Source organism: Malus sylvestris, chromosome 15 (assembly GCF_916048215.2).
Source record: "Malus sylvestris chromosome 15, drMalSylv7.2, whole genome shotgun sequence".
NCBI lineage: Eukaryota > Viridiplantae > Streptophyta > Magnoliopsida > Rosales > Rosaceae > Malus > Malus sylvestris.
In genome coordinates, this window is record NC_062274.1 from 40,304,345 (window position 1) to 40,328,344 (window position 24,000).

The 24,000-nt window shown below is 35.8% G+C and overlaps 1 protein-coding gene across 3 annotated transcripts; it reads right to left on the reverse strand.

Annotated features, from left to right (window-relative positions):
• Positions 1 to 10,180: 10,180 nt before the first annotated feature.
• Positions 10,181 to 20,509, reverse strand: LOC126603976 (aldehyde dehydrogenase family 3 member H1-like). Of its 3 annotated transcripts, none has more exons than XM_050271015.1 (10): positions 20,153 to 20,509; positions 12,791 to 12,859; positions 12,559 to 12,655; positions 12,247 to 12,453; positions 12,025 to 12,140; positions 11,799 to 11,903; positions 11,545 to 11,717; positions 11,338 to 11,428; positions 10,831 to 10,980; positions 10,181 to 10,658 (listed from the first exon to the last, which is right to left on the reverse strand). In XM_050271015.1, exons 1-10 carry the CDS (start codon positions 20,492 to 20,494, stop codon positions 10,419 to 10,421), a joined length of 1,590 nt encoding a protein of 529 aa, XP_050126972.1. In that variant the 5' UTR covers positions 20,495 to 20,509; the 3' UTR covers positions 10,181 to 10,418. The 3 variants fall into 3 exon arrangements, with proteins under 3 accessions (XP_050126972.1, XP_050126973.1, XP_050126974.1); XM_050271016.1 differs by lacking the exon at positions 20,153 to 20,509 and adding an exon at positions 15,866 to 16,362; XM_050271017.1 differs by lacking the exon at positions 20,153 to 20,509 and adding an exon at positions 15,405 to 15,824.
• Positions 20,510 to 24,000: the final 3,491 nt, after the last annotated feature.

Here is a 24,000-nt window from a genome sequence, read left to right on the forward strand (position 1 = left end):
GGACATGAATTCAAAGTGAATGGACACCGTTTGAAGCCTTACAATGAGTGTTTTGAAGAGCATGTCGTGGAGGATGTACCTCTCCATGTCGTTGGTCCTAGTGAAGCTTAAATGGAGGTATCATCTGGCTGGAAGACGTTAAAGCAAGTGCTTCTGGGGAGGCAACCCATGTATTCGAATAGAGAGACAATGGAATTTCTGGCTCCTCTGGTTTAAGTGTGGGGGGTAAATAGATTGCTTTTCATGACTTATTTTCGAATTTCACCACCTATCACTACTAACGTTGTTATTCACTGTTTTAAAGTGTTTTCTTGTGTGTCATATAAAAAATTTTGAAAAAAAAATGGAAAATTTTTTAGAAAATACCAAAAAGAGTCTTTTTTGTTGCTTGTTTGTATCTTAGGGTACCTTCCAACACAATGATGAGGATTTGGTTTTTAATTGCATGACTGTTAAAGAAAGTTACAAACATGGGTGGAAGTTTGTTATGCTCTTTGGTTAATACTTAGTTGTAGTTGTCATTTACAAATTCACATGTAATCACAAAGAGAAAAAAAATCAGTTTTTGTAACATGCTTGAAGGAAGAAACTCAAACTAACGCTACAACCCTGTGAGACTTGAGCCTATTCCTTGTTTTGGAGAGTTATTAATCTGTGATATTCTTGCTTTCTAAAGTTGTTGCATGATCTCATTATTTCTTTGCTTGGTTGCTACTTAGAATGCTTTTTCATCATTTTAGTTCCAAATACTAGAACTCATGCATGTTTCATTCAAAGCATAGAATTGATTGCATAACAAATAACAAGATGAAGTTGTTTAGTTACCACCAGAGCCAAAAAGCCATTTCCCTTCATATTTATTCTAGGTTTAACCCCTTTGAGCCTTATTTAGCCTACTTTCATTGTTAACTTGCATTATCCCTACCTAGCCTAGCATACGAATATCCATACCCTTGTTCTTAAAGAATAATGAAGCATGATTTGTGGGGAATTCCTTTTGATCTACGATTTGCAGAGAAATAAGTGTGGGGGAAGGATTTGTTCTTTTGAATCCGATGAAGTGTAGTGCTTATGTTTTATGTTTGAAAAAAAAACAGAAAAGAAAAAGGAGAAAAAAAGAACAAGAAAAAAAAAATTTGAGAAAAAAAAAAAAAAAAGGTTGAAAAAAAGTGAGAATGGGTTCATAAGTGTTGGTTGTTGAAGAAGGGTCCAAAAATATGAATTTGACCCTAAAGTTGTACGAATCTTCCCTTTGTGTTTAAAGTTGGATGCTGCAATTAAAGGTTGAATTCTAAGTGTTGATTTCATTACTTTGCTTACTATTCCTTTAAGAACCTTTGTTTATCCTTAACCTTTCTTTGTTAGCCAATATCTTAGCCCCATTACAACCCTTAGACTTTTATCTTGATTGTTATGTAATTAAATATGTGGAGCTTGAAATTGGTACAAGCATATGGAATCCCTGGTTCTCACTTCTAAGTAGTGACATTCCATTCATGAGATCATATACATGTTTGTATTAATAATTCCAGAAAGTGCTTCTTGGTTATAACATATGTGAGTGCTATTCTACATGTTTACATCAATCTTCTCACATATACTTAGTTTAGGGAGTGTAGTCAGAAAATCTATGTGAAAATATAGAGTATATCCGATGAGGAATTGAGTGAATTCTCTAAGGCATGTTACTACTTTCAAATGTTGTTTTAATTGATTAAATGCGAGCTAGTGAGTGGTTACTGCGGGTTAAGTATAAGCTGAAGAGTAAGGATTGCTAAAATCTATGTGAGTAGTGATTTTTAACATGTCATGTTTCATTCGAAGTCCCTGAGACAATTGTTGGAAGGTTTAGGTTTTGTTTTGTTTTCTTTATTTTGCTCGGGGACTAGCAAAAGCTAAGTGTGGGGGAATTTGATAGGAGCATATTTATGCAACTTTGTTATCTTATTTCTTTGCATTTTCTTAGTTAATTTCCATTTATTTTGGTAATTTATGTTATTTTCGTATTGTTGTAGGTCCAATTGAGAAAGATGATGATAAATGGCAAAATGGAGTTATTTGGAGCAGTTTTGGACTTGGATTGGACAGCAAGCTTGGATAGCATTTGGGCTGATGTTTTTGGTGTTTAAATGGTGCTGGATTTGTGCTAAAATATGGAGGAATTAAATTGAGGCTTGGAAGATAAGGAATTAGACAAGAAAGAGCAACCTTATCCAATCTTATCTTATCCAACCTTATCCTATCTTATCCAATCTTACCTTATCTTATCTCTAGCTGCAAAGAGGAATCCTTATCACATTCCAACACTTCCTATCTAATTCTAGGAGTCCTAAAATAATTCAAATTTGTTTCCTCCTAGGGTTTAGTCGTGCCCTTTGCCCTATGTATACATATTGTTGCCGCAAATATCAAGGGGAGAAAAAGAGTGCTGCATTCTGCATCTAGAGAAGTGTGCCGCGCCTACCATTCATCCATTAAAGTTGTTAGAATTTTCAAAGTTCTTTCTATCTTTGTTTTAAGTTTTAATGTTTATTTTAGATTGCTTTCCAATTATGATGAACATGTGTAGCTAAGTTTCTTTTTAGCTAGATGTGAATTCGAAGCCATGATCATATGTTTTATATAAATGATTACATCCAGTTATTGTTTCATAAAACATGAATGCGATTTATTTATATGCTTTATAAGGAACTTATTCTTGTATGTTTATTAAGGGTGCACACTTAGTTTGCATGCAAGGATTTGATGCTAGAATATAAGGGAATTTCACCTAATCGTTATGAACTTATATTTGCAAGTAGTAAAACTCACTAGTCATGATTGAGTTAGGTAAATTCCTAGCAGGAGTATCATGCTTTTCATAGTTACGAATGCTTTGTCAATGCTTATGATTTTCACAAAACTTAATGATCTTTGAGATGTATCTCTATCATGCTTTTCATAGTTAGGGAACTTGAGAAGAATAATTTGATTGCGTCGCTGAGCTCAATTCAATGAATTTAGGAAAATCTAAGAGTTAATTAGTGATGTTCACAATTAATTTGGGGCATTGTCATTCATGGTTTATAGAAATAACAACTAGAAATTGATTTGTGTGCATATGTTTCATGTGTGGAGAACAATCGTCCAGCTAGCGTTTCACCTATATCATGTACAAGACCTAATTCGTTTGCTGCAATTTACTTTATTTTTGTTAAAATTCATCCAAAAACCCCCTCAGTTCTTATTTTGTGTTAGTCTAGCTTAGTTTTTAGTTTTTAAGTTTAATTTGTGTTGATTAGCATCCCTCATAATCCCCGGCCTAGAACAATCCCTACTTGCTCATACTACAATCATCTAAATTATAGGGTTTAATTTGTGTGTTAGTTTATACCACACCACAAATCCCCAACCTGTATACTCTTAGGTTTGACACATTTATTATAGTATGATCGAATCTGTTGTTGGTAGGTGGCTAGTCGGACTTGAGCACATTCTCAGCGTTCTTCGACAAAGTCGAGGTCAGACTTAAGGATTCCCAAGTTCTCTAAGGCAATCCGTTCTTCGGTATGAAAATTGAGCATAATGGTCACTTGGACTAGGATGACAGCTTTTGTTTCGTAAGCCATGGAGAATGGTTTTTCCTTGTCGCTTTCTGGATTGTTGTATGATATAACCATAAGACTCTAGGCAGTTCTTTTGGTCACTTACTTTTCCTTTCAAGTCTTTTCTTCAAACATTGCAAGATGGTCTTGTTCAAAGCTCCCTCATGTCCATTGCCTTGTAGGTATCTTGTTGTGGAAGTAAGGTAACGAATTCCTAATTCCTTGTACCAATTTGTGACTTCATAACTGGTGAACTGTAGCCCGTTTCCAGTGAGTATTGTATGTAGAATGCTGAATCGGCAGATGATGTTCTTTCAGATGAAAGACTTGACAGTATCACTGGTGATTCTTGTCAAGGGATCTGCTTTTATGCATTTCGAGAAGTAGCTTGTTGCCATTATTAGGTATTCCCTGTTTCCTTGAGCCTTCTTAAAAAGCCCAACTAAGTCGATGTCCCATTGCATGAAAGGCCCACAATCCTGTCAAAGTTTAGAGTTATTTTGCATGTTCATGGTTCATAGGTGCATACCTTTGACATTAGCGTATTCTGAGTCAACAATCTTCAATGGATGTCGCTCAAGATTTGTAGACCTACCTCCGGAGTGACACACAAGGTTTAGGGTTCAAAATAGGAATGTCTATAAAGTTTTCCACAGATGACTATGTATCTTGAAGCCTTTTGGACCAGTTTCCTAGCCAAGTGGTGGTCCACTGGTAGTTTTTCATCTCGTATGTAGTCAATTTAGTCTATCTAATTCTCTCAGGCATCAATAACAGCAACCAGTTCTGGCTCCGATTCGCGGATCGTTTGTCGAAAAGAATAGTCGACGGTCAGGGCAGTGTTTGCCAATATGTCGACATGGTTGTTTCTCATCTTGGGATCTACATGATTTCATACTTCTCGAATCTCTCAAGTAACGCTTTGACTTTGTTCAAGTAAAGTCCCATTATGGGATGATGAGCAACATAATCTCCCATGACTTGGTTAACTATGAGCATTGAGACACAATCTATAGCCTCACTGCACAAGAAATCAAATTGGATAGGAACTGCATAGACCAACCCACTCTCTATACAGCAGCGTAAAATACACCGAAGATTGATAAGAGACACCAACTCCAGGAAAGACTCACCTCCATGAAAGTTTTATTTTGAGGACCAATGGGAGGAGACAACTTACCCTGTTGAAGCCGATCCTCAGTGGTGAAAGATCCGTCTACTACAGTCAAGCACTATGGGGATTCCCGCGCCATAGTTCACCTATAAGAGATAAATATCTAATCATGAATGTTGTAATCCACCAAGGTATGCAAGAAAAAGAATCCAAGCATACGGAGGAAAAGCAAAGCAAGGCAAGAGATAACCTAGGAAAACATGCAAGCACACCTAAGGAAACCAAAATCTCCAAAATTCGAGCATTTCACGCAAAAGGTAAGGGTATTAACCAGGGACTAATTTCCCTTGTATGTTCTCATACAAAACATATGTAGACTTCTTTGTGCATGCCATGCCAACAAGCCACAAAATATAGAAAGCTTGAGTCAAAGAAAGCATGTTGCAACAAAACCCAAGCAAGAATAGACCATATGCGACTGAGCAAACACACCTAGAAAAACAATGTGATCAATTAATCCTATTTGGATATACACCAGCAAGAAATCAAGCCGGATTAAATGACAATCGGAAGAAGAAATCCACAAAGGGAAAACATGTAAAAATCCAAAATCGAAAGCCGCAGAAAGACATGAGTTCGATTTCCCAAGGGAAAATCGCGCCCCTGCCCTATGAAGACCAAAACTCTAAAATCTCTTAAGTGCGCAAGGTGGAGAAAAAGATAAAAGCATGCTCAAATACATCATCATAATCATTAAGAAAATACAAAAAAGAAAAGAGGGTGACTTTTCCTTACTTGAGAAGAGTTCAAAGCAGAAACAAGCATAATACACAGGAAGTCCAGAACGAATATGAGGATGAATGGTAGAGGAAGAAAGATGAAGCAGAGGAATTTGAAAAAAGAAAAAGAAGAGAAGTTAAAAAAAAAAAGAAAGACAAATGACAAATTAAATGCATGTCCTAGGGAGATGAGAAGTTCAAAGCAGTTACTGTAAAAGAGGTAGGATAATACCTAGTGTTTCCTTTAAATAATGAGACATGCACGGGAACCAAGGGCACACATCATCGCGGCGCCACTTTCAGCCACTCGGGAAGGGGAAGAGCCCCATCAGGAAGGTTGTGTTTAAATATTTATTTGAGCCTGGGTTTGATTGCTTAGCTCATTCAAGAATTCTCATAGCCCAAACAATCAAGGGGGCTAATGTTAAGGCCCAAAAATGTCGTGAGCAAACCTAAACAAGTCTCAAAGCCCAATTGTCATACGAAACTCTATTCAAGCCCAAATGCATGCACATGAGCGAGATTGAGGAAGAAATATATTCATAAACATGTCATGCTACGGTAATTAGACCGAATGTTCATAAATCACGCCACGTCCTATCTGTCACATTAAAATAAGCCTAAGTCACATGCTCGGGGCTTGTCAAGAGAATTGTGGTGTGGATGGTTACAGAATTCATCAGGCCTATGTGGAATCAAGGTTACAGAAGACTTTGGGCTACTTAGGGGCCCAAATATCCTAGTCCATAACCTTTGGAGTCCTCATAAACAGGTATTAAGAGAGAATCACCCAAGTTTACCTCTTTCCCTAGTAACCTAACTAGTTCAGTGACTAAACCAGATGACAGCCCTAAGTTCATGTGAAAGCCCTTTAAAACAGGCATTTAATGCTGACTTTTCCTTCCAAGCTTACGTAGAAGTTCAACAGGCGAAAGCCATAAGGCGTGCTTCTAAAAGTATTGCCTGAGGAAAGCTGACCCGAGAAAGTTGCGTCTCGGGAATGAGATGCGGGAAGGAGAAACAAATCCAAAATAGAGATTCCTTGGGAATGGGTCATTCAGCTACAAATAAATGGAGATAACCTTAGAGAAGGGATCCCTTGATCCCCCAGCTTCACTCAGAGAACCAGAAATATCCCAAAAATATCACCTTACCACTTTAGTATTTTCCATGTCATTCCTCTGAGTATCCAACCATCATAAACCTTGCCATCACCATAAAAAACCCAGATTATCATGCAAAAGCTAATGAACTTCTAGCTTCTACACCACGCTTTTCTTAATCAAGTCATTATTCGTTCAATCATTCTAACATTCAAGTCATTGATCTACGAACTAACTCTTTTGAAATATTTCGGGACTTGGTACTAAACCAAACCAAGGGAGACAAGAGGACATTCTCAAAGCCCAAGTCCAACTTTGCCTAAAAGTCCCCCAACAATTACTTCACCCTAGATTTTTAATGGTTGTTTCTTCTCATACAACATAATTCTAGCTATTCCCACAATGGTATGATTTTTCCTCTCATCAATTTCAATTTGTTGTGGAGAATATGCTACTATCGTTGTTTTTTTATTCCAGTATCTTCACAAAACCTTTCAAATTCCAATGAAGTGTATTCTCCTCTTCTACCACTTCTGAGCTTCTTTAGTTTGAAATCACATTGTAACTCTACGTGGCTTTAAACTTTTTAAAAACAACAAACTCTTCGGACTTGTTCTTCAGAAAATATACCCAACACATTCTTGATTTGTCATCAATGAAGGTGAAGAAATACTTGCCTCTAAGGGTCTCTCACATTGGTCGACAAAATGTGTGAAGCAAGTCAAGAGGAGTAGAAGCTTTCCAAGTTTTGTCTTTAGCAAAGGCTTCTCTGTGAGCCTTTTCTGTTGCACAACCTTCGCATACATGTTCATAATTAGCAAGTAATGGAATGCCATATGCCATATTCCTTTCTTGAAGCATTCTCAAACTGTCATAGTTTAAATATTCGAATCTTCTATGTCATTTCCAAGAAAAGCCTGCAACAGTAGCTTTATTTTCCATCACAAGATCCACACACTCAAATGTGAGTGGGAAGCACATTTTTCCTTTCATTTGTACTGGTGCAATATGATCTTGCAAATTCCTCTATCCAAATATGCAGGCCATGAACTCATCAAAGATTTTGCAATGATATTCTATGCTTGTCACAAGGCTCCAGTGCCAAAAAATTGTGGAGTTTGGTACCTAGACAGTGGTTGTAGTAACCACATGACTATTTAAACTTGTAGAAACAAAGAAAGGCACTAGATACATTGTGCAAAGTAAAATGGTCACTGATGACCTTATGGAATCAATGGCAAATGAACCTTGTAGAAACCAAGAAAGGCACTAGATACATTCCTAAAGTCATGATTATATAGATACATTCCTGAAGTCATGATTGTGCCAGGACTTGATGAAAATCTGCTCAGTTAGGACAAATGGTATAACATGCTTATTGGCTACTCTTTGGTGAGTTCATGGCCTGCATATTTGAATAGAGGAATTTGCAAGATCACATTGCCCCAGTACAAATGAAAGGAAAAATGTGCTTCCCACTCACATTTGAGTGTGCGGATCTTGTGATGGAAAATAAAGCTACTGTTGCAGGCTCTTCTTGGAAATGACATAGAAGATTGGAATATTTAACCAAATCTGTAGCTCCACCATGCCTCTCAGTTGGTTGAGTTTGGGTTTTCCACATTTTGGGTTTTGATTTCCAATTCTTTACTTTGTCTAGCATATCCATGAACAAATGACTTGTTCTGAGCTTTTGAAGTAATTCTCATGCTTACAAAAGCCTTCTCAGAATTCATAGCATCTCCTACATGCCTATTTAGTCGTTGCGCATAACTATTGAGTGAACCAACAACCTTTTGCACAGTGACTGTTGAAATCTGAGGTTTTTTCAATTACCAAAAATATTGGATAATACACCTTGGAAAGACTAATCAAAACATTTTGCACCTCTCTATAACAGGTTAGGTTTTCACCGAAAGATTTTATTTCATTTATCTAGTCAAATAGCCTAGTAAGGTAATCAGATAATGATTCATTATCCTTCTTTCTCATGTATTCAAATTCACGACATAAACTCTGAAATTTCACTGACCTTACTTGTCCATCACCTCAAATCCTTCCTAGAGCAAATCCCAAGATTCTTTGGATGTCTCCTGATTCACGATTTGAGAAAAAATCTCCTTAGACACAACACTTTGAATGATACCCAAATCTTTGGCATCCATCATGGGTTGCTTCTTAAGGAAAGCATCAATTTGTTCATTGTCATCATCAAATTATGAGAAATTCTCCTTCTTCTTCAATTTTTCCCTTTGATTTCTTCTTCGATTCTGGAATTACATTCCCTTTGTCAACAAGCTTCCAAATCCTCTGAGATTTGAAGATCGTGACCATCCGAACTTTCCAGAAATCGAACTTAGTACCATCAAACATAGGAGTCCTTAGCTCACCACTTCCAAATCCAGCCATTTCAACTTGATTCAATTCGAATCCAAGAGTTTTCTCATTGGATTTCTCTTGCGATTCACACAGTGAACGACACCTAATTCAAATCAAACATGAGCTCTCAATGCCATGATGATGTCTGTATTGCAGTGTTAGTGTTGTATATCTTGCAGAGAGAAAACATAGGAGGAATATAATGATTTCAAACAGATTTAGATAGCATAAGTCTTGCTCTTCATCCTATATTCCTTTTTACAATGTAACAGTGCATACAACCATTAGAATCTACAAGAGAGCGCCTATGAGCTCATCTCAACCATCTAAACACTGCCCTATAAAATAAAACTCACATCTGAGCCTAAGGACTCTAACTAATCTTAATGGTCCATTTGAAACAACTCAATTAATACACCAGCAAGAAATAAAATAGACTATAATTAATCAGTTTAGAGCCTAAATTCCAACATTATGATCTTTCCGCTGCCCTCAAGTTCAAACTTATTTCCCTAAGGATAATACTTGGGTACTCAGTAAGGAGTACCCAATTTACTAATTTCATAATGTGGCCCAATGAGAATAGGTCACCTGTCTTATCTAAAATTGCCCCAAACATTGGTTATCTTTGTAACCAAACATCAATCATCTCCCTCGCCCTGAAGCCTTGTTTTCTTCTCGCACCCGAACAACAACCCCATCAAAAAGGACTGGAGTGCGATCGATGTCGAAGAGGACTAGGTGGGGTCGCCGTCAAAGAGACGGTTGACGTTGGACTCGACGGCGAACAGAGGGTTGGGGGTAGTTGAGGTCGCCGGAGAAGAGATGGGTGGAATTGGGGTTGCTGGGGAAAGAAGGGATTGGGGTGAGCTCGCCGATGAAAGGAGGGTTTGGGGGTGGGCTCGCCTGGAATAGAGGGATTGGGGTGGGTTCACCGGAGAACTGAGGGATTTAGGGTTGGTGTCGCGGGAGAAGATAGGTGTTGTTCTCACCAGGGAACAGAGAGGCAGAATCCCCGGAGAAAATAGGGGGTTGTCTGCACAGCAAGAAAGGAGGAAGAAGATGGTGTTTGTTTGGTTACAAAGATAGGAAGAGTTTAGGGTGAAATTCATTTGACGTGTTAAATCTGTATTGAGTCATGTAGGGTATTGAGTAACTTAGGTACTCCTCCCCCTAATTTATATCAGAATTAAATGTGGCTCGAATAAAACAACGAAACGCTTCAGCTTTGGAACATGATGGTATAAGCAGCAAGAACACGATAGTATGATACAATTACAAACACATTTAAACATATCAATTTATGATATTTACCACCAACTTTTACAATTTCCATAAATAATCAAGCCTTTGTCCAAATTGAAATCAGAACCATATTTGTATATTGTACGACCAAAGAGTTCCCATAAATCTGACCGAAAGAAGAAATCACATGAGCAAAGCCAGATCCTTGTGTCTCTTAAGCCTTAGGCCATCCGAACAGAGCACGGATTATGCTTGATATGCCACCGCTGATAAGAGCCTTCAGAACTCTTAGCTTCCCCTTTGTGTATGGTGGGTATCTTATGGAAGCATCACCGAAGAAACCTCGATAAACAACTGCCTTCTTATGGCTAAAAGCGTCGAAAGAGAATTTTCCATGGTACGCACCCATTCCGCTTTCCCCAACTCCTCCAAAAGGCAAGGAGGGAACAGCAAGCTGTACAATCCAGTATATATAATCTAAATTAGATTCTAAACAGATTTCAGAATAACAGAAATAGGTTAACCAGCGTGCATGTATGTGTTATATGCAACAGACGGAAATGCCAAAATTGTAATGGATTAACATGTACTGGTTTGTTTCAACAAGTTTGAGGGCGAAGTATTACATGTATGGTAGTGTCATTGACAACCAAACCACCGGCAGAGACAGTATTTACAAAGTGCTCCTTCAGCTTCTTCTTGTTGGTAAACAAATACGCAGCAAGAGGCTTTGTTCCTGAGTTTATCAAATCAAAACTGTCTTCCATTTTTTCGACCTGTTACAAACAAAAGGGAAGATATTGCATTTGATCTCCAGCGTTGCATGCATATAAATGCAGAAAAAAATCAACCTAAGAATGCTGCTCTTTCAAAATGTTTCCGCTATTAAAACACGCAATGATCAGCCTACATTTTTGCGCAAAATGAAGGTAGCTATACTACTTTCCCTTTCAAATCACCCCCACCCAAATGAGAACCATGTTAGATATGCTGAGACTGCCAGAGCTATTTAAATCAATTGGGGAAGGCTATCTTTTATTGAGAAAAAAAGGTCGTACCCAGTGCACAAGGCTCCCGCTTTACGCAGGGTCTGGGAGAGCATAACTCAAGACAACAAAATTTGTGTTTCTTACCGTGAGAATGGGCAGCAAAGGGCCAAATATTTCCTCACTCATGATCAAAGAGTCTTGTGGAACATCGAGCAAGATGGTGGGAGCTATCCTCCTGTGATCAAAAGAAAGGAGCACTAATCACACATACGGTACAATATAACACCCTATTAAATCAGAGAGAGAGAGAGAGAGAGCTAAGAAGAGAACAATCGAAGACAGTATACACACAAGTTGGTTTTGTCCGTTTCACCTCCATGGACGATCTTTCCAGAAACCTTATCCTCATCCAAAAGCTTCGTCAAGCGAGCAAAGTGATGAGGATTCACAATACGAGATAAATCTTTTGATTCTAGTTGATTCTTTCCATAGAAGTTCTCCAATTCTTGTTTCAGAGAATCCACCTGTGAACAAAGAAAATGACGCAGATGGCACAAACAGAAAAGCAAATTCAGATCTTCAATGGCATACAAGGGTAACCTTACCAGCTTAGGAGCAAAATCTTTTGTTGTTATGATATAATCAGGGGAGATGCAAGCCTGTCCATTATTACACCCCCACTTACCAACGATTATTCGCCTACAAGCAACCTAGGAGAAACAAAATAGTAAGTTTTACATGAGATGAGATGAAAATCACAACACCGTTAGTAGCAGCAAGTAAAATATATCAAATATTACTGATGGTATGCAAGAAGGAAGATCTATATACTTGTAAGTTAATGCCAGAATCAACAATAACGGGAGATTTTCCTCCAAGCTCCAATAGAACAGGTGTAAGGTGCTTTGCAGCACTAGCCATCACTATACGTCCCACTCTTCCATTTCCTACAAATTTAAATATACATTTTTTTTTCAATCAATTATATAAAAATCAACTGTAATCTAAGGAAAACGAAAGATGAAAATGAAAGGGAGGAAAATCACGAAGAACCTGTGTAACATATTTTATCCCACTTTTGCTCTAACAGTGCAGATGTTTCAGCAACAGCCCCCTCAACGACTCTTATACAAGAGCTATCCATATATTCACCTAATAGTTTTGCAAGCAATGACGATGTGGCTGGAGCAAGTTCTGATGGTTTAAGAACCACAACATTACCAGACGCAATGGCTCCAACAACTGGATCAAGTGACAGTACTGGAAAACAGATACTACACTATCACTTTTGTTTGAAGACAGGATTAATTAGGGCTATAGAGCTCAATGCCTAAACTTAAAAAAACATGTCTGGTATAAACGTACAGAAAGGATAATTCCATGCTGAAATTACTAGTATAGCACCAAGCGGTTCAGACACTATTTCAGCTGATGCAGGAAAAACTGCTATCGAAGTTTTAACCTGTAGTTAAAGGGAAATATTACTCATCGGAAATTAGATTGGAAACAAACATTGAATTAACTCAAGAAATGCCGGTGTAGACAAACAAGATGACTTAACGGTTGCCATTCATCGGAGTTGCTGACAAAGACATACCTTTTCTGGCTTCATCCATTTCTTCAGCTCCTTAATTGCCAATTTACACGAGTTATTTAACATAGATATCTACACGAAAACCATATAAACCAACGTATGAAGTCAGTAACAAATAAAACATTCATGTACAGGCCCTACATAACTGGATGACTTTATTGGTTAGGCAAGCATTTGTTTCAACAATTGTATACTTCACATATGTAGGAGAGCCAAATGATTGTGTTCACAACCACAAGCACGCAGTGGCTGGAAAAAGATGCTCTCCATTTGTTTACCAAATGGGGAGACCAATTTTTCAATCGAAACTGTTCGGGTGCAGAAACATCCGGTTCGGGTGGACCATGAAATCCACAGTTCAGATTCCGACCCACCCTCTCCATCTTGTATGGAGTCAAAAGAGAGCCATATCCACAATAGTATATATGTAAGATATCTATAATTCAATACAAACGTATACCTATATATGTATGTAGGTGTGTATATATTTGCTAGATATCCTTTATGTCGTTAGATTATGAATTAGCATCGCACATATTTACCTAATCAGGAATTTGAAAGTTTAAACATCCATCTCTACTACAAGTTTAAAAAAACCCAACCATATTTATTGTTTTCAGATTATTCCTGTAAGTTTCTAAATAGTTTAAAACGTTTTTGTCCTGCATAGATAAAAATAACAGAAGTTGACTCCCCAAGTTTCTGCAGATATCCTATGCGGTTTATGGCAGGTTCATTCTTTACCTTTTCTCCGCATAACACCTAGCTTATTACAGTTACTCGAAAAGACAAGGTTTGACTATTTTCAAGATCTACCCTGACACCCAACAGACATGAAAAGTGCTCCTCTGCTTTCAAGAGTTAATACTAATAACCCCAATAATAAAGCCCTACCCGGCTACCCACTTCCCCACCAAACGAATTTGAAAAAAAAAGAAAAATGCTAGGCTTTCCTTCTCATCCTACAATATTAAACGATTTTTTCAACCACCTATTTTCTTGGTTACTATTTAAAGATCTTTATGCAAAAATAAACTGATTCCCAAATCGTTTGTTCATATTCTGGTTACCATTTTTCTCACTTAAACACTGAAATTTTGACAATGTTAATCGAAAGGTTAAACTATTTCTAATTTGGTTGAATTTTTACAGAATTAATCTTGAAAGCGTGATATGAAATGTAATAATTCTAATCATCAGATAACATTGCACGATAAAAAATAAAACCGAAAAGATTCAAGTAAAAAAGTTGCCCAGTCTCCAAAAAAAAAAAAGGCTGCCTTTCAAATGGAGGGAATGCATCCTCACAAATGGTGTGAGAGACGATTTTGTCTGTGCACTAAACTGAAACCTTCACATCTGTCACAATCAAAATATAAAACATCGATGATATCGAAAATATCGGTAGTCCAAAAACACAGAAATTTCGATGGAAATATCGGGATATTATCGATATCGATAAAAATTGAATAAAAACCAAGGAAATTGTAAGAAAAACTGGGAAATTTTTATTGAAACTTTGCAGGATGTTTATTTAGTCAATTATCTATTAGTTTATCACAAAAAATTAGAAGGAAATGCATTGCATGATAGATATAACTGATTTAAGTTGATTATATAGCGAGCTGGCAAACATTGTGAGTGTAGAAAATGTGTAGTAATTAATGAAAGAAGTTTAAACACACCATAATCATTTATATATAATGAATTAGTACAATATTTTACACTTTATACATCGTATGGTAAGATGCATGAGTGACTTAGCAAGGTCTAAAATATCGATGATATCAGAAATATCAGTAGTCCAAAAAAATATCGGTAGTCCAAAAACACGGAAATTTCGATGGATATATCTGGATATTATGGATATTTTAGACCATGTCACAACTCACCAACCATAAAAAGTTGCAACTTCTAGACAAAGAGTAAAGTTTGGCTAGTTTTATGTATGAAAGTGCAAGTGGGGTGTCATTGATCGGAAAGGGATCCTTTCTGGATTTCTTCTACTTAATCCTTCTCATTAAACAATCTGGATCCTTGAAATATGATCCAACGATTAAAAATACAACCTACTTTAAAAGTTATAATAACTTTAGCCATTTGATCAAATTTCAAAAGTAAGGATTGTTTGATGAGGAGGATTAGGTGAAAGGGATACGGAGGATCCCTTTCCCCATTGATTAACCCTGTGATCCACTCCACCCACTTTTTACTTTCTTCCTGCATAGCTCATTAAATTCCCTCAACACTGGACTAATCATCTTGAACATAGTCAAGTAACAGAGTTAACTTGTGACACCTTAATGCTTCACTGTTACATATACCCCACATAATATATCCATTAAAACTACTTAGTGACAGAAGCACGTTTTTACCCCCACAAGTGACAAGGACTCCCCACCTAATTCCGGAAGAACTTGGAAATTATGGTCCGGATTTAGAGTCCATGAAATGGAAAATGGAAAATGGAAAATGGAAAAATGCAAAAACCAAAGAGACTACTATCTAATCAAGAAACAAATAGCAGTTACAAACTTTTAATAAAAAATAGAACCGAACTAATTGAGAAATAAGACCGTTTACAAACTTTCAATCGAAAATGAAATCGGATGCATACCAATCAGATAATCAAGGGCCACTACACCGTCATTTATACACCCCTTGTTTTTGTTTAGTAGGATCCATATGTGCATATTTTTCTAGGCAATGATGTAACAAAACAACTGAGTGAGCAATCAGCATATAATAGAGTGTTGTATTGAACTACATCAACCAGCAAATTCTGATCACAACCCAATTCATGATTTAGCATACAGAGATGAATTATTGACATGTAAGAGAGAGAGTTGGTGAGACGTGAGAAGTGCATCAATCAATCAGCATGTGCACACCAAAACATTCAGCAACCAACTAAAAAATTCAAGAGCCAAAATTTCTCTGCAAATTCTAATCAAAACCCAATTCATGATTTAGCTGCGCATATAGATATGAACTATCGACATGTGCGAAAACAGAACACCATGTGTGAGAGAGAGAGAGAGAGAGTTGGTGAGATATTAAATGGGAAAATCGGATGACCTCGTAGACTTGGGATTCGAGTTCGGGCTTGGAGAGGTCGGAGCGGAGAGCGTCAACGATCTCCCGCTCCTTTTTGGTGATGAGCTTGAGTATGCCCTTGAGCTGCGACACCCTCCATTGATAGCTTCGAGTCTTGCCGGAGACGAAGGACGCTCTCAGCTCCTTCACCACCGCAGAGGCGGCTTCTTCGTCGAAAGGATTGGCCGCCGTCTGCTTCTCCTCCTCAATCGCCATTGAACCCATGGTAGAACTAGAAACCGATAGATAGAAGAATAACGTATGTGTGTGTGAGTGTGAGTATATATGAATCGAGTGTGTGCGGGAAGGAGAAGTGGGAAGATCTCTCTATCTAATTTGCCAAGGAAGAGAACAAAAGTTTGACGGTGGAAAAGAGAGAGGCTTGGTCTCTCCCTGCAACTTGGGGAATTTATGAGAAGTTGTCAATTATTTTGATTTGCCCATAAAAATTTGAGGAACTGTTTTTCTTTGAATCTGTGAGAAGTTGTTTTTTTCTATAAATTTTATTTCTGATTGAATACTCTTGAACTTTTATAATTGAATAATTTTTCTTTAAAATTTAATTTTAGCCAATTATCTTCGAATTTTTATAATTGGTCAATTTCCTTGTTGAACTTAATTTTCACCGATTGCCCTGAACATTTATAATTGGACTGTTTCTAATAATGAATTTGTAGAGATGAGTAAAAGCAAAGTTTTTTCACTTGGAACGAAATTACAAACCAAAGAGAGGAAAGTAAGGCCCAAAAGATGAGCACAACAGCGTCAGTCCTACACCAATTGATATAATGTTTTACATGAACAATGATTTGAGACGTTTAACTCACCAAGGGCACTGCAGAAGAGAGAAAATTTTGAAAAATCTAGATAAACAACAAGAGGTTCTCATGAAATATATAAGGTAGGAAATATAGATGGATAAATCTATGAATTTATATCCCTTGCTTCAATCTCAGAGGATCCAACATTGTGGAAACAGTCTAGATGAAAACTAAAAACCAAATTATGATTTTCCAGGAAAAACAAACATGTAACCTTTGCAAATTCCATGATTCCATGACCCTCACACACCAAATAAACACAATGCAGTGCCACTCAAAAAAGGCAACCTCAAAATCCCATGATCCCGCCAAATCTTATCTCGAAAGACATCGATTATTTCAAAGTTATTGTCTAACTCTCTATCTTCTTTTTTTTAACAAATAATATTATATACACTAAGGGATGGGAAGTGGGCTATGCCTCACAATGGCTAGCAATTATGTGGTTCAAATTCACATTTGGCGAGAATCGAACCAAAGATCTCTCACTTGAACCTTTCACAATTATTTAAAAACATATTTTTTTGGGTTAGTAAAAAGATGAGACTCTCTCAAAAGTGGGATATAGATATGGACTTTATGCCGCCTCAAGTTTTTGGCACAATGTTTTATAATATTGACACATAAGTTTATTATGGAGAGTCCCACTTTGTAAGGGTTAGCCCACTTCTCCACCCATTTAATATAGATAATATCGTTTGTTAAAAAATAAACAAAATTCAACACTAGGCAGTCTAGGAGTTTTAGTGGGAGAATGGGTAGGTGAATCTATAAATCAATTAAATTAAAGTTTAATGGTCAAAATGATAAGTCTTCATTTGTTAATGTTTTATACGCATTCTGCAGCATTTTAGCCTGTTTTTAGAAACGTATACCTGTAATCTATCAACTGAGAGAGTTTATCAACGCATAGCACGAACAAATAAAAGACAAAAGTTTCTGAATGCAATCTAGAGAATAGTAAGGGATACTATATTCACATATCCTAAATTACTTCCCTCACACCCTTTTAATTTTTTTAATATTTTTCTATCAAGTTTTAGTGGTGTGTATAAAATATTAAAAAAATTAAAAATGTATGAGAACAGTAATTTAAGGTGAGTGAATATAATCTCACAATAGAAATTCGAACTCTAAAACTCTTGCAAAAGCAATCGTTAATATTCTTGAGTCAGTACAACGTTGTCAGTAATTCAAGTGAATAAACCACCATGAATATCATGAGTTGATATACAGCTGGAAAGCTTCGTCATAACATAATAGAAAAAGAATAGAGTTTGATTCGCTCCCCTCCAAATCCTCTTTCCCTTCAATCCCCTCCTATTTGAAATGTCATAATTAAACTACGTTAATATTTTGTGTTGACTTTTTAGAGATAGAAAGACAAAGAGGAAAGTGACAGAGGAGGTGAAGGGATTGGAGGGGAGAAAATCATGCTCAAAAAAGAATGGCCAAGTCATCATAAATGGAATCCATGAGTCATTAATCGCGGATTTGGATCCCATTGGGATCCTCTTTGTGAGGATCCTAGAGATCCTCAAATCCTATCTGTTCATTATGCATCGTGCGGCCATAAATCATTTTGAATTTTTTATTTAAAATTAAACACAAATAGTATCTAATGAAAGCTGATCACATCATGTATGATGAATATATAAGATTTGAGGATCCAGAGAGGATCCTCATCCATTAGTCACAAACACATTACATAGGGCTTTACGAAACCGATTCACCGTGGTAGTGACGTTTTAGTTCAATAGTGTATTGATATATTTAAGTAGATTGATATCCTTGATCTCCTCGTAAAACTAGTGAAATTTACCTAACTATTTTCTCTAATACGAATCTTGGGGTTGGAACTTAAATCTACAATTTTCTCATCTTATTTTGTGATTATCACATGAAAGTCGATTTCGTAAGCCAATTTATTGATTATGCATCACAAATGGTGACCCTACTTTATATGACAAAATCAAGCCTAACAAGTAACATCATCACAAGATTCACTACTTAATTAATTAAGGGACCTCTAAAAAAATTAATTATTAATTTAGGGACATCTAAAAAAAATTAATTAAGGGACATTCTACCCACAAAAGGACCATTCAAAACCCTAGATTAGGTTATATATTCAATCCTCATCATTAACAACTTGAATTAACCCCATCCAAATTTGTATCTTTGAGAAAGATGTTTTATGAACTCCATAAATTATTGTGTGATACCAAAACTTTTACATATGGTGTTACCATGATAACATTACGGAAACGAACGTCTATATCATAATGCATAAATAAGTTATATATACGTAACAGTATTCCAGTATTATAATATAATTTTAAGTTCATTTAGCACCCCACATGTTTTCAAGAACAAATAAATCAACACGCCCATCTACCACATGAAAACTCAAAAACCATGAAGCACGAGCACTCCAAACATTTAAACACTTCACATGCAAATTAACTCAAACAATGAAGCAATGTTTTGAAATGGAAGACATGTACCGCAAGAAATGATCTGCGTCTGCGTACCTAATTGAACGTTTCACACTTTCAAGTTTCAACATGTATAGTAGCCTAGCTAGCAGACTTTCTGTTATGCCACATCAGTGCAACAAAAAAAAGATGTTTATGAAAATAAATTGACATCAAAATTGTTATTCATGATATTTGTATTAAAACTTGTCAAAATAATCAAGTTGACATGTTGTTGACATGCTAACATTCTCTAAATTTTATTACCAAAAGAAACGAGTGCATGTTAGACCAAATTATCTATATTTTTACACCCAGCTAGAAAAGCAATCACTATATCTTTGTTATATAAGTGTTGTCTCAGTTATTTTTTATTCAAACACATATATAGTTTCACCCTGGAAATTTTCAATGAATTAAACTACTAATTGTATCAAGATCTGTTGTATAAAACTACACATCTAATGAATTGTACTTACAACTTTGGAAATTGACCAAAATATCTATGAAACTTGAGTAATTGGCTAGAATGATCAGAAACTAAATATTGATCGTCAAACTCACCTTTACAAACTCATGATACCTTCAGATATCATTTGGTAATGCTAGGAAGACTAAATTTGTAAACAAAATTTGCAAACTAAATGATGTGTCACCAATGATCAACTTTCATGTCATTTCACCCTTACAGATCTTTTTTTTAATTGATTAATACTTGTGTATTGTAGACACATTAAAACAGCCAATTTTCTTTGAAACTTTAGCAGTTTTTGGTGAATGGTTGAAAATTGAAATGACGAATATATCGCTGCAATATTTACCAAATTGGGCAGCTACCCATACGACCTGGTCCAGCCCAACTTATGTTCTATCTCACATGCATGATCAATAATAACCCAAAACCCCAACAAACCAAAAGATAAATTAAAAAACACAAAGATTAGTGGGAGAGAGAGAGAGAGGAACCTAACCTCATGAACGTAGGCTTCAAATTCAGGTTTAGAGAGGTCAGAGCGAAGAGCATCGACGATCTCTTGTTCGTGGTGCTCCGCCACCTTCACGAGGTTCTTCAGCTGCGACACCCTCCACTCATAGCTTCTCGTCTTGCCGGAATTATAACTGGCCCTCAGCTCCTCAACCATGGCCAACGCATCTTTCGAATCAAAATACATCCTCTTTCTGAATAAACGAGAGAGAGAGAGAGAGAGAGAGAGAGAGAGAGAGAGAGAGAGAGAGAGAGAGTATATGGAAGCCACGAGGCAAGAAACAAAAACAAGGTTACAAGTGATGTGTGTCTTGTTTGAATCTCTCATGCATTTGCATTAGCTGAAAATGCTTTTCAATATAGTATGGTAGGTGACGTTGGTGGTCTCTCTACTACTCTCAAGTGGGGTATAACAAACGTCGGGGGATAATATTTATTTGTGTTTTTGTATGAAATTACAACAAAGTAAGGACAATTTTGTTAGGAATTTTCGAAGGAGTTTAAGGCGTAGGAAGGGAGAGAACAAGAGTTTGACCTCTTGTAATCGATGCGATGATAAGTGTTCTATTATTGAAACTATATATAAATTCTCATTTTAGGAAATTCTTTATATTATCAATAATGTTTGTGTCTCTTTATGAGGCGACTTACTTTTCTCCTATTTACAATTAACAAACATTTATTGTCCGCACATTATAATCGAAATTGTTCATTCTTTTTATCATTATCGAAAGAGTTTTCAATGATAATAAAGAAAATGAACGGTTCTGATTATGATGTTCCACCGGTAAAAGTTCGTTAATTGTAAAGTGGGAAGACAAGTAACTTCTCCGTAGAGAGATAGAAGCATTATCCTATTATTAGAGTGAAAGTCTTCGTTGAGAACCTCCATGACGAAATAAAAGGAGGAATATGTGCCACCAGGCTACAAGGTCATCTGTAGATTGAAACAAAACTAATTCAAAACAAATATTATTTTCAAATTTTTAACACCAAAATCTTGAATTTTATGTAGTACTATATGGAGTTGGTTGACCCAACTTTGCAACGTCTGCCCTTGACTGAGATCTATATTTGGTGAAATATAGATCGTAATAATTAGGTTAACGACCTGGTTCGTTCATATTTCCAACAGATCAGAATTCAAGAAAATAGAGCTTCCTTTTGGTCAAGAAATCTGAATTTACAACGAAAAGTACTCGTGCCTAGCGATCAGCTTTACAATCCCCTTTTGCATAGTCCGATGGTAGTGGAAGATAAGGTACATTTCTAGCTTTATCACTCGGTAAGTAGTGCATTACTCTTATAATTAGAATTTAATATTTCTCCGTCTCAATAATTTTATTTAAAACAATACATTTTGATTAAAATAATCTTTGATATTGACATAATTCTTCATTTTGATCTCTGATATTTGAAATCGATATAAATGATTCCTGAATTTGTCTACTGTCAATCATTTTGGTTATCCCATAAGAATTCTCTGTTAAATAAGGAAAATGACAAAAATATTCATTTAATAAACAATTGGCCAAAATGATTTGACAAAAATTAAGGTTATTTTTGTCATTCTATCTAGACCCGGCAGTATCTGACACGACATGGTGACACGACAAGAAAATAACGGGTTTCGGGTCAACACGATAACTAATTGGGACATTATCGGGTGACCCGTTAATAACGCGTATACACGTGGGTAACCCGTTTCGACCCGTTAAGAAAAATTTATTTTGATAATTTTAAAGTTTAATTACCAAAAGATTTATTATAAAATACAATAGCCATATTAATATATACAATATATTGTATATTAAATATATAGTTTTGTATTATTATTCTATATAAGTTATAAAAAAAAAAAAGTTTTAGTGAGTTCCTTATTATCATTACTAGGATAAATTGTACTTAACATGTTGTCCAAAATTAAAATAAACTAGTATAGTATATGTTTAGGTAAGAACTAAGCAGACATACATACAAGTATGAAAAATGTGAAAGAATATATAAACACTAGTGATTCATCATTATTCCTCCACAAGTAGATAATGGTTACACTTACATTATCATTTAGATTTTTAAAATGCTCCAAACCCTCATGAATAATGTTTTTTATTTGAGGGAAAAATTAATAAAACTAATAATAATTATTGTAGAAATGTAAAAAAATGTAAAAAAAAAAAATATATATATATATATATATATACACACACACATAATCACTCATAGTGACAAGCTTTACAACTTTCATTAAGGGGTCAGCTTTGAAATCCAACACTATAATCCATAAACCTTAAATTTATATTTAACCATCGATTATCATTTACGCTTTATTCTTCTTACTGAATTTCATTTAAAATTTTTTTTTTTTGAAAACATGATTATCTAGCGGATGTAAGAAGATGAACGATTCAGATCTTTGATATCATGTTTCGATATATACGATTAATTGAAATATGAGTCGATGTCATATAGTTTGTAGAAACTTTATAAATATCAAGCAATATTTTAACTAACCATAAAACTCTAAATATAATATCAATGATCCAAACCATTCATCTTCTTGCATCCTCTAATAGATCATGTTTTCAAAAAAGAAAATTCTGAAAAAATAAAATTTGATGAGAACAATGAAGCGTAAATGTAAACAACAATCAATGGTTAAATTTTGATCTATGATTTATATGATTATAGTGGCTAATTTCAAAGTTAAGCTCTTCATGAAAGTTGTAAAGTTTGTCATTATGAGCGTTTATATATTTTTTCTATATTTTTTACACTTCTACATTAATTAAAAACTATTAAAGACTTTACTTAATTAATTAAGCTATTAATTAATTTATACCCATTTTGTTTCAAAAGCAATGGATGTTAGAGATTTAGATTCAGTAAATTTTAGTGATGAGGAGTCCGTGGAGATAATGGGAACAGAATGAGATCTTGGAAGCGAAAGTATAGATAATACAAATACGAGTCTTGCAAAGAAAAAGGCTAGAGCAATCAATTTAGGTAAGCGAAAATATACTTAAAAGAAAATTACGTTTTTATGTTTTGGATGTGACAATATGGTATGTATATACTTATTTAATATTATGTTTTTTGTTGATGCACAAAATCAGCGAGGACTTTGGTACAACAGAAAGTGTTAAGTTTGTGACCTTCGCTAGATTGCTCCGGTCACTAGTGTGGATAAGTATGTAAATGGATAGAGATAGGGAAGCAAACACAAGATGTACGTGGTTCACCCAAATTGGCTACGTCCACGGAGTAGAGGAGTTCTCATTAATTGTGAAGGGTTTACACAAGTACATAGGTTCAAGCTCTTCTTTAATGAGTACTAGTGAATGATTTAGTACAAATGGCATTAGGAAATATTGTGAGAGAATGATCTCTATTTATAGAAGAGAGTTTCTAGTTTCATTCTGACATTGACACATGTCGTGTTGTGATTGGCTTCTGATGTTAACATATGTCGCGCTATGATTAGCTTCTGATGTCGACACGTGTCGCGCTGTGATTGGCTTTCTAGTTTGAGGGAAACTCTTTTGAGTCCTTGACGGTATAACGTTGACTGGTGCTTAGTAGTTTTGGGATTGGTCAAGTATGGTACAAATAGTGCTCCCCTAAGTTCCCGAGTGAGGGAAGCTCCTCGGTTGGGGACTTACAAGATCCAAGCTATTGAGTAATCACGAAACTTCTAAGTACCGAAGTGTGGTATCATTTTCACTTGCCTTATTTGTCTCATATGTAGATGTGGCATCTTCTCTGGAAGTACTTTTCCTCCATCCAGGGGTGGTATCTTTAACCGATGAAGATGCACAAGGTAATGTATCATTT

What these genes read in the sequence shown, in the direction of transcription:
- LOC126603976 (XM_050271015.1), bottom strand. Translation starts at nt 20,494, where the DNA reads ATGAGAGATTCAAACAAGACACACATCACTTGTAACCTTGTTTTTGTT. An exon ending in AGCATGGAATTATCCTTTCT is followed by an intron (nt 12,454 to 12,558) that starts GTACGTTTATAC and finishes TCTGTTTTCCAG; the next exon opens with TACTGTCACTTGATCCAGTT. An exon ending in CTTTGCTGCCCATTCTCACG is followed by an intron (nt 10,981 to 11,337) that starts GTAAGAAACACA and finishes TGTTTGTAACAG; the next exon opens with GTCGAAAAAATGGAAGACAG.